The 11,834-nt window shown below is 37.5% G+C and overlaps 1 protein-coding gene across 1 annotated transcript in view; it reads right to left on the bottom strand.

The window, feature by feature from the left end:
* LOC102036869 (TBC1 domain family member 7) overlaps positions 1 to 11,797 on the bottom strand; it is a 17,788-nt gene extending 5,991 nt beyond the window's left edge. Inside the window, exons 1-7 of the mRNA XM_005420991.3 lie at positions 11,684 to 11,797; positions 10,156 to 10,355; positions 9,578 to 9,701; positions 8,838 to 8,918; positions 5,850 to 6,037; positions 4,100 to 4,237; positions 2,337 to 2,482 (exon numbers count right to left, since the gene is read on the bottom strand). Of these exons, the coding sequence (XP_005421048.1) occupies positions 2,337 to 2,482; positions 4,100 to 4,237; positions 5,850 to 6,037; positions 8,838 to 8,918; positions 9,578 to 9,689 (665 nt within the window). The 5' untranslated portion in view covers positions 9,690 to 9,701; positions 10,156 to 10,355; positions 11,684 to 11,797. The remainder of the gene's footprint in view (positions 1 to 2,336; positions 2,483 to 4,099; positions 4,238 to 5,849; positions 6,038 to 8,837; positions 8,919 to 9,577; positions 9,702 to 10,155; positions 10,356 to 11,683) is intronic.
* Between the last annotated feature and the right edge of the window lie 37 nt (positions 11,798 to 11,834).

Genomic DNA, 11,834 nt, shown 5'->3' with positions numbered 1-11,834 from the left:
GGAAAAGGGATTGTTATGCCGTCAGAAATACCAACACTGAAATTTGTTTTTTATTCCAGAATTATACAAAAAGCCAGTATTTTGACCTTTTCCAGGGGGAAAAAAGTATTAAAAAATTTCAGGTAATCAAAATATTCTATTTCAGTAAGGTAAAAGAGCATATGGAAATGCTAAAGATGTATACTGATTAGACAAAATATTTCATGCAAATAAAACTAATTCAAAATGACAGACATTCAAAGCAAAATATTCTTGCAAGATGGAATACAAAATCAAAATTCTTCATCTAGATTTCTCCTTTTACACCATCAGGATGACACAGCTCCATTAATTTCAATTTTCAACAGAAATTTTAAAAAAACCCCTTCATCTTCCGAGAGCAAATCTGCTCTGAAACAAATTCCTCCCTCAGCTCTTGTCCACAGCCATAAGATCCAGTAGCAAAATTGAATTCCATGAGCTCTAAGCTCTAAACTGTAAAAAACATCCTATACTATGCATACTTACATAATTTCTGCAGTCACAGAAGTAGTAAAAGCTTTCAATCACCACATCACACAATTACTAAGCAGACAAGACTATTTTGGAGCCTTAGAGACGCTTGATGAGAAGAACTTGCCATGTAACAATAACCTTGTTGTACCTAAAGGTCTCAATCCTTCACAAAATGTTTTTTCTCTCAAACATAATCCTTGGCAACAAAAAAACCTACAGACCCTCAAAGACCATGGTCCAACAAGAGCAGAAAGAGCGATTTCTAATCTTACAGCTTGTTCCCTAAAATCATCTTATTCTTATAAGGGTAAATAAAACATCTTTAAGAACAGCCATTTTCCACTTTCCTCGGAACATGAAGTACCAGATAAACAAACACTGCATCCACTATTCAGATTATTACCAACTTTATCACCATATAAGCATTTTCTACAAAGCAATTTACAAAGCACTGTTTCCATGCTAGGTTCCTATCCTAGCCACTGAAGTCCTGTGATTACCTCAGAGTTTCCCTCGAACATTGTTACTTCTCAAAGTTTTTAGACAGCTGAAAATGACACCATTGTTTTCTCTGTGCCACATCCTGCTCAGCTATCAGCAACTCTTGTTAATGCAGAAATATGTTTCTCTACATTGAGCTTGAATTTCCTGCTTTCCAAGAGTTCTCAGGCAGCAGAATTAGGGAAATATACAAGCTTCATTTCAAAAGCCCTTCAGTGAAGTGTCATACACAAGAATTTTTCCCTTCTAAAAGCTCAAGAACCTATTTGTAACTGTAGAATCCTGATATAATCCACAATTTCATTAACTTTGTAATATTCAAAGTTAATTGCCCTAATTGCCCTAGTACTTTTAAAAATAAACATTCTGTCATGATTTAACCCCAGCCAGCAACTGAGCAGCAGGCAGCAACTCATTTACTACCTCCACCAGTGGGATGGGGGAAAAACTGGAAGGGTAGAAGTAAGAAACAAAGTTGTGGGTGGAGAACAAAAGTTTCATAATTAAAAAGAAGTAATAATTTCCAAAAAACTGTAAGGAAGAGAAGTAAAACATAACAAAGAGAAGAAAATAAAACCTGAGACAAGTAATGCAACAGAGAACAGTTTCCCATCAGCCCGACTGATGGCCAACAAGTCCCCAGGCAAATGCTTCCATCTGCCAAGCTCCTCCTCAGCTTAACTGTTGAGAATGACTCCACATGGAATGGGATATTCCTTGGGTCAGCTGGAGTCAGCTGTCTTGGCTGTGACCCCTCCCAGCCGTGTTCTTGTGCACCCCCAGCCTCCTTGCTGGTGAGGAGCAGAATGATGCTGTATGTTCCTGCAGAGCAGTTTAAGCACTGCTCTGCAGGAACTAAAACATCCCTGTGCTCCAAAACACAGCCCTATACCAGCTACTCTGAAGAAATCTAACTCTATCCCAGCCAAAACCCACAGACATTCCCAAAATCTTTTTCATCTAACATTAATACAATACTACAATCACTCCCTAAGCACAGATTTTTGTCAAAAAGCCCAAAAACTGACTACAATTCAGCTATGTAACACTGACAGAGGGGTTTGGAGTTCTGCATCCTAGGAGGCACTAAGTGTCTAACAGAATCAGCTGGTATACTTAGCTCCATTCTTTTTATTTTCAGTAGGTGAAACAATCACACAGAGATTATCTTGCATCAGTAACAAGGGGAATTAAATCCAATTGTATCATTTCCAAATTAGCAATAAAGCTAACACCATAATCTTACAGATAAAGTATGGAAAGCTCTTTGCCTGCTAGTGATGACAGAAAGCTGAAATTACTATGCAGTTATAAACAGAAAGAAAAGAAAAAGAACTTGCCTCTGTAAACTGGACTCAGGTAAACATCCTGCAAAACACTTTTTAAACCAAAGATCGTAGGGGAGTTTGCTCATTGCAGCACATGCCTTCAGATGCATCAGCAGTCGGTTATCTTCAATGTTCAAATACTGCTCCAGAACTTTTGGCTGAGAAAGGATTAGAAAATTTTAGGTAACTCACATCAGAATACCTTCATAGTTAATGCACACTGTAAGACAAGCACTGTCCGCACAATTCAGTTAACGTAATGGAGCAATGTAACATATTAAAATAATGTACCTTCATTGTTTTAGCTGTTCCAAAATACAGGTGTTACCAACTTTTGCAATCGACTAATTATGTACTTAACCAAAGAAACAACCTCAGCTTCCTGAAATTGCTGACCACTAGCAGAACTTCCAAGATATGCAGTATTCCCTAGTGCAAGGATGTGCTTCAGAGCTTCAAGCAACACAGAGATTAAACGTGCACTAATTACTGCTACTTTCACAAGTAAAATCGAGTTTCATTCACCTCAAACCTAATCACCTTAGCACACATCAAAAATATCTACACACAATGCAGCAAAACGCAAAAAATCAATTCTGAGAGCAAGTCCCTGTGCAACCCATTAAAAGCTGGACATTGATTTACTGTTTAAAAACCCTAAGTATTTAAGGCATAAACATGTGGATAATTTTCTCATCTTGTTTAAATTTTAATGTAACACAATACACATTTTCATAAATTCTTGACTACCTTTATGCTTTGTCATAGTTAGGCAAACTGCTAAGGACTTCTACTGTCAAAGGCAGAAAACACTTCCTTTGCCAGTATTCTCACCTACTGAGTCTTGCCACATTGATTGTGTTACAAAAAAAAAAAAATAGGGAGGGAGACACTGGGCACTCTTTACGTCACATCGTACAAACACACACTTCCAAAATATTCCTTTCTCCTTTGAACTGGTATAGTTGAATGTACCACCCACAGAAACAGGAGGTAGATTTAAAAATTATTTCTTAGTTGCAAAAGAACTAACAAGGGCAGGCATAGTTTTCCTCAGCAAATTTCTATTCAGCAATTGCTGGTGCACATGTACTTGATATTTTTACTTTTTAGAATATTGTTAACTAAAAGCTCCTTATCTGTTATGGCTATTTGATGAATTACAAGAACTTTCATAATTTTGATTAGTACACATTAAAATCAAACTTTCATTTTATAAATCAGGAAGACAGAAATTCAAAATTAATATTCTGTGATAGCATTTAAATTGTCAGTGCTACAAAAATCTACTCCAATTTTATTATAACCTGATTAGCAACATACTGTTTTTCTGAAGATGGAGTACTCTGCTCCATTTATAAAGCAAAACTGCGTTTTGTCTATCATCCAATGAGCCGCATATGAATGCCAGAGATGGAGCCTAAAAGGTAGCAGACGTACACCAAGATGTTCTTCACTTTTGACATTTTTAATTGTTTAAAGAAAAATTTTAAGTGACCAATTTGTGAGACATATAATTCAACTGGATACAATGTAACCTTTAGACAAAAAAGTTAATTGAAAATTACCACACAGCAAACAAAAACTATTTCTAATGTTACATTAAACAGGGCAGCACAATCACAATGCAAAAAGCACTCCTCCCCTATTTTGAAAGTAGCTGGTGGAACAGAATCCAAGGGTGTCACTTCTGATTCTCCAGTTGTCTCCCTGTGTTAATGTTTTCTATGACTGCTTCTCCTTGCAAAAAGAAAAATAAAATCCTTTTTTCTTACCAGCTGTTGTAATGAATCTTTGTGCTTGCTGTTCAGCTGATTCACAAAACAACTGACAAGCCAATAGCATTCTATAGGATCCTCTACCATTTCCTCCATTGCTTTAGCAATAGCAAGAAACACTTCATCTTCAGGTTCCTGAAAAACAAAGCAAAAAAAGTGGTCTACAGAGAAGTATTGGACTATTCTGATTTAAGTTATTCTTATATTCCTTTTCTCTGCTATTCAGGGAAAAAAACAGGAATCAACATACACAAAAAGCTGTTCTGACGTTCCTAAACAAGACATCGGGCAGCAGCTGCAGGATGATGACAGATATCTATTAAAACAGAGCAAGTAGGACTTGTCTTGCTTTTAAAACCAAGACATGCTTCAGTGTATAGAGAGTCCTAAATACTACTGGGTTTATGTCTCTGCCACACAGACTGCTCCAATACACGCATATCCTTACTTGAACTCTCTGCATTCAGATGCACAAAACACTCAGCAGACTTCTGTTTGGTACTCAAACATTTCAAAATATTTAGATCGATGTGACATCTCTTTATCTCCCTCTGCCTCTACAATAAAACACCTGCACTACCATCAAGAGCAACCTCTCATAAGTTTAAGGGGACAGTGACTGCACTGAAACGAGAACAAATGCTTTCTGCAGCAGCAAAACAAACCTGAGTTACAGGACTAATGAATGAGGCTCTGCTAAAAACCATCACTATGAAATCTCACCACAGTCCTGAGAGCAGCTCTAGGATGCACTGACAAAACACTTGCTCAGAAGGCAATACTGCTCTAGAAGGGAGGAATTTTCAGCCCACTGCGTCACATGCCAAAATCAAGGAAATTTCTCTACTGGAAATTTTCAGGGTAGGATGGCCGCATTCCTAGGAAATGGTAAGGGTATGAAAACATTCCCTCCTCTGACAAGAGAATGCTGCAGGTAATCCTCCAATTCTAAATATTACTGAATTTTCCATATTAACTCAAACTTTTTATTATTTTGAACTTTTCTTTAAGTACTTATGTCAAAATTTGTGATTACAGATGAAAAATTACAAAATAAGCTGGGCTAGAGTGAATACGGATAAATTAACTACAGACAAAATCCACTTAGAAAGCTCTTTGGCTCCTTTCCTTATCTCCTATTTCACAGAGAAAAGAAAGAACCACTCATTGTTTTTATCATTACTAATTTACCATCACAACACAGCCTTGTTTAACCATATGGCTGTATACTGTGAACAGCAGAGTATGCGCATTACCTGACAGAAGACCAGGTCAGTTCAGACTAAGAAAAAAAGGAGGACAGTACACTGAAGTCTAAATTTAAAAACAAATAATTTAAGTATTTGCTGCAACTTGCATTAAACCACTGCTTGTACAGGCTCTGAATTACCCTTGTTTCAGGAACATAAGAACCTATGAGCTACAATGAGATGACGTCATTTTCACATCAGTGCTATAAAGAAACTGAAGTGTCCTGGAGTACAAAAGGCTTGAAACGTAGCAGGAAAAATGCACAAAAGAGACTTTAAGGCATAAAATATTACGTAAGTACTTAGGGGAAGGAAAAGAGAAAAGCACTTTGACTAAAATTCTTTATTTTATACTAGTACTTCTCTGTTTTCCTTTCACCTTACTTGCTCTATCTACAAGCACTTGCGGGGCGACCTGCAGTTCAGTTTCTCACTAGTTCACAGTTTCAAGTTCAGTAAAGTATTATATTTAAAAGACTGTTAAAATCACCACTGACCAAGGGAAAAGCTACGTTTCGAGGCAGTTTTCCTGATTCCAGTTGATGTATGCGGAGGAAAACATCAACCTGTGGGGTAGAATCATTGATAAAGCGAATCACACGGAGAGCATGGTGAATATCCCAGTACTGCTCCTTCCGGTACTTCATCACCAAAGCATGAGATTCGTGGTGAGGAGGAATAATTCCTAAAAAAAAAAAATTAAATTAAATTCTAAAAATTAAAAGAAAAAATATAAGCAATTGTAAGGAGGAGTTCTACTTGATCCTTTTTGTATGTCTAGTTTTCAGCACAGTACTAGTTGTATATTTGTGCCCAGCTTCCATTTATTTTGAAAACAAAGTCAGTGTAGAATCATTGTTATACACATTAGCTGTTCATTTTCTCAAATTCTACACTTTGTCTGAGATGACAGAGAATATATACACGCAACTAACTAATGCAAAGATACTGCTCACTGCAGTATTAATTACTTCACTGCCAGAAAAGTCTTTACACACTGTACCAGAGATTAATTCTCCCTAAAATGACATTCAAAAACCAAAATCAATCAGTTGAATCAATTAAAGATTAGAACTTAAAATGCCACATAATCACTTGTAAAGTAAAATTTGTTATTTTCTTAGCAGAACACAAATCTCTTTTCTAGTTTTCTGGGAAAAAAAAAATTTAAAAAGTATCTAAGTAGAAAGGCAAAGAAAATTACACAGCATCTCCAGCAAAGATACTTAGCATTTCACCCAGTCCTCCCCCCTACTGAGTCTTGCTATGCACTGATTTTCACAACAAAACTGTCAGAGACTTCAAGAGAAATAAAAACATATACACCTAGGCAAAAAATGCCATTTCCCTATCACTAGTGGAGCAGAATTTTTCCCAGTGTAGAAACTCATGAGAACAAAGTGTTCTTCAAAAGTCAGTTCTGAAACAAGCTACCTGCTCCTTCTACCTCTCATTTAAAGAAAAAAAAATTCCTGTCAAGTGTTACACCATGAAATGGCTGAATTGAGGAACAAGCACATCAGACAGAAAATTATCTTTTATTTTCCAGCTGCAAACCTGTCTGCATTTCAAAAGCTGGAAGAAGGCAAGACATTTTTCACAATATGCCAAAAGAGAGTCAACATCATAACTGTATGTACATACTGCCAACTGCTCTCCTCAAACACAGAGGACAACCTTAGGCAGGCAAAACAAAGCTGAAACAACAGAGGGGTGCCTGGAAACCATCATGAGTCATCCTTGAACAGGAAGGTAACAGAGGCATTGCTGACACACCTGGGACATCAGCAAGCCTTGGCACATGTCTGAGAGAGTTTTGCTGGCAGGACAGACTTCCTTTTCTTAAATTATTAACATTATTTAGAGGTCACATAACACCTCCCACCAGAAATGGACTGGGCTGTGGTTCCAGCCATTTAGGGGGAGGTATTTTGCACTGTCCTTCTCAATACCAGCTTTTATAACAACTGCTAACACTGAAATGCACTGTAAGAAAGGTGCCTGAACCTCTGTTCACCCAAGGCACGTCAGAGAATGACAGTACAAATACCTGAAATCAGAATATCGCGAGTTTGAAGAGACCCACAAGGACCACTGAGTCCCCCTACTGGCCTTTCACAAGACTACTCCATAAAATCACACCATGTGCCTGAGAGCAGAGCTCACTTCTTGAACTCTGTCAGCCTTGGTGCTGTGATCACTTCCCTGGGGAGCCTGTTCCAGTGCCAAACCACCCCTTGTTCTGATATCCAACCCAAACCTCCCCTGAAACAACTTCATGCTGTGAAATGAATCACTCTGGGTTTAAAAATACAAAATACTTTTTAGAACCAGTATAATTTTCCAAGCAGTTGATTCAGAAGGTGTTTTGTGTTATCACAGGATTCACAGATCCTTTATCTAAAACAGCCCAAGACCTGGCTCCGCAGTAAGCCACAATTTTGCAAAGAGATATATTTTGCTATTATAATGTTGGCTGAAGGATTCTGTACTGAGTTGCCTGTCCAAAACTCCTATGCTGTATTTCCCACTACTAATATTTTAAAGGATGCTGACTACTGCCCAGAATACAATAATATTGTTAATGGCAGAGCCTTTTATCAAGTAGGACTACTCTGTAAGTTCAACGCCAAGAACTTAAAGCTTTGTAATTAGATCTTGCCCCTTCTCTGCACTGTTCATTTACTACTTTTGCCAAAAAAAAAAAAAAGGAATAAAAATTATATTCCACATAATCAGGAATATGAAGTCAAAACTTTCAAAATGTAAAAAACTGGAAGGGGAAAAGATGAATTTTAAAATTAAGATTTTTTTTAAACCCCTCCTGTCTCCAAGAGGACACGATCTCACATCTAGTCAACAAATGTACTCGACCAGTTAGTGCAAAGCCATTAGTACTTTTTAATTACTCATCTGATTAGTGCACTTCTAGGAAAATATAATCTATTTATGGTTTTTACAGCTTCTGGGGATACCATTAATTTGTCTTCAGCCTTGTATCATCTTCAAGGGCAAATACAATTCAAAGCCAGCTGCAAAACCATAAGAAACCAATATTCGGCAGAACACAAAGCTTCTCTTTAGAATAAACATGTATTCCATGCTTCACCCAGTTTAAAATTAATCACAACTTGAGTTCAACTTACTTGTCTGTTATTTCAGGAGCACAACTGAATATCTTATCAGATATCGATGACTTCTTATAATCCACATTTCAAATTCATTTCATAAATATACTTGGAGAGTGTTACAAAGTTAAATACAGAAACACACTCTCTTAGGCACATTTCAGCAGAGTTCTCAAAAACTTGTTTTGTAATTGCCATTAGGCATCCAAGGTGGATACAAAAGTAGGCTGAATATATATCAGTAGGCAAGGTCATACAGAATAATCCAGTGATTACTTCTTCAAAGACAAAAAAATAAAATAACTTTTTTTTAAATTGCATCTTCCTACATTCTATATTCCATGTTACAATTCATACCTAGAAGCACTTTCCACACCAGTATACGATACATGGATGGAAGAGGAAACCTTTGACTAAATGTGCAAAGCTTCTCGATATCTGTAAAGAAATGAAAAGAAAAAAATATTCAGGACAAATTTAAATATGGTTATAAACAGGTTTGCATCTCTGACCCAGCTAAGTATGACAAATTTTAGTTGCAGATTGAAATTCCCTATTTCACCACATATTATCAACAAATGCTTTCACTGCTTTCACATTGGCCTGACTTACAGTAAAACTACTCCAGGTTTCAACAGAAGGAAAACTGGACCATTTTGATAGGCATTTTGTAAAGCATGTCACTGTCAAAATAATTAAGGCCTTTTTTAAAGGGACAACATTTATCTTTCTGTTCTGCCACAGATGTGGCACTCCTCAGGGACCAGCAGCAATAACATCTTCATTGCTTTGAAGTTAGATCGAATTGACAGCATGAGATGATGCATTCTCAGATTCAAATTGCTTTCCCTAAAAATCTTTCCATTTCTTGGTCACAGAGAATGAAAGAAGGAAAAAAGAAGAAACAAGCAAGCTGACAAATCTTTAATAGTTTTCCAGGCCTTTGAAAATCAAAGGTCTGCTAGCACTAACTGAAGGATTATTGGTAAAAGATGCAAACTTAAATAAGTATTAAGCACAGCAGGTAAACATTATCTATTACTCCCTCCCCAGCCTCTAATCACCAAGAAATAGAGCAAACAGTGAAATCAACTTGCCCAAACGATCATCCTTAAGCAGAATTTCCAGCGACTTCTTTTCTTCAACTCCACGAAATCCCACTTTTTCATAATACACCGAGCGGAAGTTTCTCTGAGAGTCATCAGCCATGACTGATTCCTCCTGGAGAAACAATGAATTCCTCTGAAGACTTACAAACATACATTCCTATTGCTTTAAGGTCAAGGAATTTTGCACACTGATAGAAGTTTACTGTCTATGTCTCTACAGTACTAATAAACCCCACAGAATATTAAAATCTTCCAAGATGTTTTTTGTCACATACTAACATAAAGAATTATAAACGTAATTTATTCTAAACAAGATCTAAAGATACCAACTTTACAAACAAAATTAAGGGATTTTAAAAACTTATTCACATAGTATATTATGCTAAAGTCAGAAAAGTTTTTTAAAAAATTGCTGAAGAAACAGTTAAGTATTTTATGCCATATCCTGTACTTCAAAATCAACATTAAAAAATACAGTTACAAGTCTGACAAAATTTTGACTACACAAACCCTATTCAAGTAGAACTATTGCCCACGTAAGTAAAATTATTAGGTTTCTTACTCACCAGCCAAGGTAATCAGAAGCAAGGACAAGCCAGAGTTGGCCTCAGTGGCACAGGGGGGACAGGGAAGAATAAGGCTGGGTGTGTAGGTTTCTACTTAAGTTGCAGATATGAATTAAATGCTCATGTTTTTACCAGCTGCTGTAACAGCCACAGCCTTGAGCTTGTTTTTCCAGCACTAAAACCAAACAAATGTCTCATCCCTGTAGTGGAAACAAAGGTAAATTTCAGTGAATGCTCTGTGTATCATAAGAACTGTAAATGACATTTCAATTCAGCTCAACCCTCTAACTATCAATTCTCTCTCCTCTGTGGGCTTGCAAACATGAGAAAGTTCTGTTTCCTAACTCCAAGGACTAAGAACAATCTTAACATTTACGTCCAGAGACAGCAGCAATACTTTGAGAAAAAGAATTTATGTCTGACAGTGGAATGATGCATTGAGAAGCTTTTATAGTTAAATTCTTCTTTTCCTTGCAGAACCAAATACACATCAGGAGCAAAGCACTCACAGATGGAAACAAAGACCACAATTTTATAGAAAGTCAACACATTCAAATTTCTATATCCAGAAGGCCAATTTGTGTTTCAAATTATGTCTGGTTTTAGTGCTTTGTAGGATCAGGGCCAAGACCAGACAGCGAAATACAAACCAGCAAACGACTGAATCAGTGCTTTCTGAGATAGGCCAAATATTATTTATAAAACCAAATATTACATATATAAAACCAGAGAAAAAAGAAATAAATATTACTTGCAACACATTCCAGTCCTGCACTATCCTTAAGAAAATTACTGGGATATTCATGTATGGTGCATTTAAGGGTCCACTGATCAGAACGCTGCTTACATTGCAGCCATGTCTGAAAGCAGACTTCAGATGTGACAGACAGTCAACTACTTTTGAAAATGTTCAGATTTTAATTTACATTTTCAAAATTTTAAAAGATGAATTTTAGTGTTATTTAGAAAAATAGCTAAACAAAAAAAAACCACCAAAAAAACCCCCGCATCTAGCCCATACCACTTGTGGAAAAATTACAAGAAACACACAGAACAGGAACATTAAACATAATTTGAAAAATAACAGCAAGACCTATTAGCCAGGAATGCTATTTTAATAATTTTAAACTAGCACCGTAACAGCAGTACATTTTATTTATTCAGTGGTAAAAGGAGGAAGATAGTTTGTTTCCTCCTTCACAACTTAGGATTTGTATTTTCATGTTATACAAATGACCAGTATTCCAATCTTTACACCCATCTTCAATAAACTAGAAAAAGAAAGGGGGAAAACAAATCCTTAGCCAGCTCATTAGAAGTGTGCTGTACAAAAGTGTGCAATTAACTCGCCCTATCCTCAATTACAGCATTTTCGGCCTCAACAGCGGCTTTCCCGGCACCATTAAGTGTCACTCCTGGGGGGCAGCAGCGCCGCACAGGCCCGGGCTGCGGAGCCACCGCGCTCTGCCCCCGACCGAGCACCCTTCCCTCGCAGGCCCTGCCGGAGGCTCCCCCCACCAGGCCGTACCTCGGGGCTCAATTCCCGGCCTCCGTCACAGTCCCAGAGGAAAACAAGGGCACATTTGGGCACGGGATCAATGTGTCCCGGGAATTCGGGTCGCGCCCGCCCGAGGTGCCGGGGGGTGGCGGGGGGAGCCCGGCGCGGCCCGAGCGCGGCG

This window comes from Geospiza fortis, unplaced genomic scaffold (assembly GCF_000277835.1).
Source record: "Geospiza fortis unplaced genomic scaffold, GeoFor_1.0 scaffold104, whole genome shotgun sequence".
In the NCBI taxonomy this organism is placed as follows: Eukaryota; Metazoa; Chordata; class Aves; order Passeriformes; family Thraupidae; genus Geospiza; species Geospiza fortis.
Note: the sequence above shows the minus strand (reverse complement) of the source record. Positions and strands in the feature narration are given on the sequence as shown.